This window comes from Borostomias antarcticus, assembly GCF_949987555.1.
Source record: "Borostomias antarcticus genome assembly, chromosome: 1".
In the NCBI taxonomy this organism is placed as follows: Eukaryota; Metazoa; Chordata; class Actinopteri; order Stomiiformes; family Stomiidae; genus Borostomias; species Borostomias antarcticus.
Genome location: NC_140234.1, coordinates 6,843,395 through 6,848,604, shown reverse-complemented (window position 1 = coordinate 6,848,604; position 5,210 = coordinate 6,843,395). Strand labels below are relative to the sequence as shown.

The 5,210-nt window shown below is 42.5% G+C and overlaps 1 protein-coding gene across 1 annotated transcript; it reads right to left on the bottom strand.

Moving 5' to 3' along the window:
* Window positions 1-748: 748 nt before the first annotated feature.
* On the bottom strand, window positions 749-4,572 carry LOC311308710 (uncharacterized protein). Its single transcript, XM_084437725.1, has 8 exons — window positions 4,505-4,572; window positions 4,154-4,387; window positions 3,767-3,858; window positions 3,433-3,537; window positions 2,745-2,935; window positions 1,694-1,858; window positions 1,273-1,517; window positions 749-1,082 (listed from the first exon to the last, which is right to left on the bottom strand). The coding sequence occupies exons 2-8, from the start codon at window positions 4,374-4,376 to the stop codon at window positions 1,063-1,065; spliced, it is 1,041 nt and encodes a 346-aa protein (XP_084293851.1). The 5' UTR covers window positions 4,377-4,387; window positions 4,505-4,572; the 3' UTR covers window positions 749-1,062.
* Window positions 4,573-5,210: the final 638 nt, after the last annotated feature.

Genomic DNA, 5,210 nt, shown 5'->3' with positions numbered 1-5,210 from the left:
CCCTGCAGCCCAAGAACCCCCTCCCCCGAATTGGTGTACTTGCACCAATTGCAAAGAAATGCCCACAGACTTGGAAAGAAAATGCTGTGGTGCCAATGGGCCACAGTACTGTGTCAGCACCTTGCCACACATGGCCCACATTTGCCTTGATATGCAAATCCTCCAGGTGGCAAGGGCCACCCGGAATGACATATTTGGACTCAGGGATGAAGCTCTTGAGCCAGGACAGGAGAATAGGCAATTCCGTCATGCAGCCTACCGACAGTTTGTTGTGTGGCAGTGGGGGATGTTAGGATCAGGAAATAGAGTGGTGATACCCAGCTGTGCTGTGTGGATGATCAGACATACATTCCCTGACCCATTTCAACAGTACGTTGGATTCATTCCTGGAAGACTGTAGAACCTTGCTGAAGTCCATAGTGGAGATGGCTTTTTAGTACATTTAGTCAGGGATATAAATCTTCTTAGTTTTATTTATTTATTATTATAACAAATGTTCTTATTTTTATATTTCACTTTTTGGATCAATAAATATGTTCAGTTTATATTTTACTTTTTGGATCAATAAAAATGTTCAGTCTAAAAACATGACTTACTGTACTCCACAGGATACACGGTTCAAATTAGAGTTGGTAACGTTTTGAAAATATTAAGACATTTTTATTCATAGAACAATGTAGTGCCAGTATGAGTCTGAAAATCAACCTTCACTGTTGTACATATGGAATTCAAATAGAGACATTGCAAATTAGAAAACATTACTTCATAAATAGATTCAGTTATCAACATCCCTCAGAGCACATCCCAGAGCTAATAATAATAATTCTGATTTATATAGCACTTTTCACATACTCAGTAGCTTTACACTAGAGGTGGGGGGAGGGGGTGAGACAAAAAGAATATTGCCACAGATACAACACAAGGACACAAGAAAAGGTAGAGACGGGCTAGGGGAAGAGAAGAGAAGAGGAGACGGTGGTGCCATCTATGGTGAGATTGAAGTTGTTGATAGGCCAATGTCAAAACATTGCAGATAAGAGCTGTTCAGGAGTCCAGACTGGATCAGGACTGTTTTTTGGGTCCTGTAGAATAGAAAAATGTCATTAGTGTTTGTTTTTCTACATGAATATTTAATGAAATCTGGATGTAAATAATCAGCACATGAATCACAATTCCATATTGAAGTTTAGACTTTGAAATAATCATCACATGATGCTAGTAACACAATCAGATACAGAATGGGCAGTGAATCTTAGACTATTGTTCACATACCAAGTCCTCTGGACATGTGTGCCTGTACCAGGTCCTCAACTGATGGAGGTGGTACTGGAGGGAGCAGACCTAGGTGTCTTGGGTCACTTTCACTTGGTGGCCTCGTCCTCGGAATCCCTGTTCCCGATTCCAGTCGTGTACTGACAATGTTGGCTTGGAGATCACTGATGTAGCTGTAAGTCTTTGGCTCTAATTCTGCAACAACCGTCCAGCGCTGTGACTTCTTGTTGAACTTCCGTTTAAAGCTGCATGATGGAAAAGGGAAAATAAACATAGACACAAAGTACATAAATTACTGTGATAAAAAATTAAATCTAGCTTGATTAAAAAGTACAGCATGGTTAATCAGTGTCCAGCTGATCCATAATGTCATGGCTTATTTGATGTGTGTGTGCCTACTACTCGCTACAAGTATACTTACATTTTATGGCCATTCTTGTTGATTGCCTGGGGCCGATCCTTGTGTGCATTGTAGTCTATAGCTGCCAAAAGGACCCGGGCGTGGTACACAGGAGGGGTGAAAGCGTAGCGTTTGCTGGCATACATCAACAAGTGATTGTGGTAGCTTTCCAGGTCTGCAGTGGATCTACAAATACATTCAGCACAAAGATGTTTCCTTTAGGCTTGTGACCAAGATTAGATTTCTCTAACATTTGATACACCATACAATTACAGAAGCAAGACCAAGGAGCTGGTTGTGGACTTCTGACGGAGGACAGACCCCCCAACCCGATACCATCAAGGGTGAGGAAGTGGAGATGGTGAACTCATGCAAGTACCTGGGAGTGCACTTGAACAAGAGGCTAGACTGGACAGACAACACGGAGGCCATGTACAAGAAAGGACAGAGCAGGCTGCTACGGATGTTCTACCAGTCTGTAGAAGCCAGTGCACTGTTCTTTGCTATGGCCTCTTTGCTGTGGCCTGCTGGGGAGGCAGCACTAAGACTGGAGAGTCCAACAAACTCAACAAGCTGGTGAGAAAGGCCAGCTCCATTGTTGGACAGAAACTGGACAGTCTAGAGGCAGTGGTGGAGAAGAGGATGAGAGAAAAGCTGAACACCATATTTGAAAACCCCTCCCACCCCGTCTATGATGAACTGTGGAAGATGGGGAGTACCTTCAGCCACAGGCTCATCTCCCCCAGGTGCAGAACAGAGCGGTTCTCACACTCCTTCCTAACAGCAGCCATGAGACTGCACAACAGCCATCAGATTGAACACCGAAACAGAATGCGCGGTAGTGAACTCTGAACCCCCCCACCCTTCCTCAGACTCATAGCCCCCCCCGGCTCATAAACACTGCTACCAATACTGCTACTAGCATCATAAATACTACTACTATCATGTTCATTGTTATGTTTGTTTATTATAATTACTATTGTGTTATGCTTATTATCGTTATTATTATTACTATTATTATTATTACTATTTCTTCTCTGTATCTGATTATACATAGGACTTTCAGACAAACCTGAATGTTATGTATTTGTGAGCCTGACGTAGCAACTTTGTGTCAAGGACAATGGCTCTCAAGGCTTGATGCGCTGGCGAGTCCATCTCCATCCACTCCTTGTTGATGTCCTCCTGAGGCTCATGGTGGCATCTTCCAAAAATCCAGCTGTGTTGATTTACCACGTGATTCAGCACACCTTGCCAATGTTTCTTTGAGAAAAATCTATTAGAAACACAAATGGAGTTTAACACACCTAGGGGAAATGCACATTCCTGTGTAGGGTTCTACAGAGTATGTTACTGTGAGGTAAATTTGCTGAGATCAATATAACATGGACAACAATAGAGAGGATGGAGGATCAGGTCTGTTGGAAAATTCTCATGTAATCTACATCTGAGTATTTGATAATAGGTCTAGAGGCGGGGTTCTCAATTTAGGCGACAACAATTGAAATGGCTCAGACGCCAGTAAGAAAAGATTAGAAAAATGCCTATGTACACTCATCAGGAACTCATGTAAATCACTTTTAGATGATAGTTGTTACCACTGCGCAGGGCCTAGCCATGGTCTAGAGCTGACAAGTTCAGGTCATTGTGTAAGTAAGTAAATCAGTGATGGTTAGTGGGGACGCTATGCGAGTGACCTGTAAAGGGTGCCAGAGTGCCGTGGTCAATAATGCACTTGGTGCTTGTTTCTGTGTACCTACCACAAACTCTTCAACTGTGGTTGCCATTCTACAACTGTACCAATAGTGGTTGACTATGTCTCGCATCCAGTACAGTAGGGCTCCATTTCCCTTGAGTTGTCCTGCCTGTTTATGGACAAAGGAGATAGTAGAGACCTGCAAACTCTGGAGTTGCGAAAAAGGTGATGACATACAAAACTAAAACCCTCTAGATTCACCGAAACTACCATGGTTAACATAAAAAAGGTGACTGTAGCCAAAAGGTGACAAGTTTGCAGGTCTGAGATAAGTGATTAGTCATTCATGGCTTCACTAAGACCACTACTTGGATTTTTTGCATACATCAGATACATACCGCATTGATTTTTTTGGCCAAACACTTTGCACCATGCCACATATCCAGAGAGTGTTTCACCCCAGAGTCTTTGTACTTCCCTTTCTCTGGATCTGTAAAGATAAAACATTTGTGATCGAAATTATTGTAGTAAGGACAATAATTAGTTACAATTCAATTAACATTTTGAACACACGGTATTGACATGGCTACACCGTCAAAAACAGTATGCTCACCCCAGTCCCAATCAATGACACCAGTACTGGTGAGCTCACCTATACCTGTATGCTGTACACCCTTACACTACCCAGTGTTCAAACAACAATATTGCATCAATAAAACACCACACACATAATGGCAACATTGGGTTGTATAAAGATTGATTATATTATTATAAATCAGGCATACTCATCAGCGCTGCGATCTGAATGTGCCCATCAGTGACAAACTCCCGTAGAGGCACTTCATCAAGAAGCTTGTCCATGGTCCTTGTGAAGCCCTCCTTCTCCATGATCACAGAATTCCGGTTGGTCTCTCTCTTGTCGATGGTGACGACCTCAATGAGGAACTTTGTGTCGTTGTCCATTGTGGAATAGGTGCAGTATTGTGCACAAAAGCCAGGGGAGTCCATGCGCCCGTCACCTGAAAGACAAAGCTTATGTCTTTGCCCTTTTCATAAGTACCTTCCATGACATCTATATTCAATTTTAAAACAATTTTTTTACAAGATCATATTTGATAACTGCAGAGGAAACATACCTAGTGCTACAATACTGTCTTTCTGGCAAAGAGATTGGATGATTACAGCTCGTTTCTCCTCCCAGAAGTGCTTGATAGCACCAAGACAATATGAGCCCTGAACAGCATAGAAGGTGCTCTCTGCAACACATCCCATGTTCATGAACTTTAGGAGAAGGAGAACTTTCTTGAAGTTGTTGCCGGAGAGGAGAATGTTTGTAGAGAGCATGAAGTCTCCGGCCTGCAACCCAAATTTGAACAAGGGCTGCGAGTTCCACTTCCAGACTATGTGGCCATTGGGGCATGTCTGTAAAAGAAGGCCAAACACAGTCACTCTGTATGGTATCACAGATCCACAAATTAATAAGACACTGGATAATAAATAGACATAGAGAGGCATTTTATGAAAACAATGTATGACTAAACTACAGTAATTCTAGATATGCATAGTTGAACTCACCCATTCGATTACAGTTGCAGTTCCTCTCCTCTTTAACTCTATCTCAAATGGTGCTCTTGCGTCACATGCTCTCTTCTTTGTAGAGAATGGGCAACGGTCAAAGGGAAGCTGTAGGAAGTTCACCAGCTGTCGTAGAGATGCTTCATAGGTGATTGAAGCTGATTGATTTACAATGTCCTCATGACATAGCACCCGCAGTGTTTCCGGTCTCTCAGGCATCTCTTCTGTAGTTGACTGAGCTTCATCTTGCTGGATGTCTAAGACTGT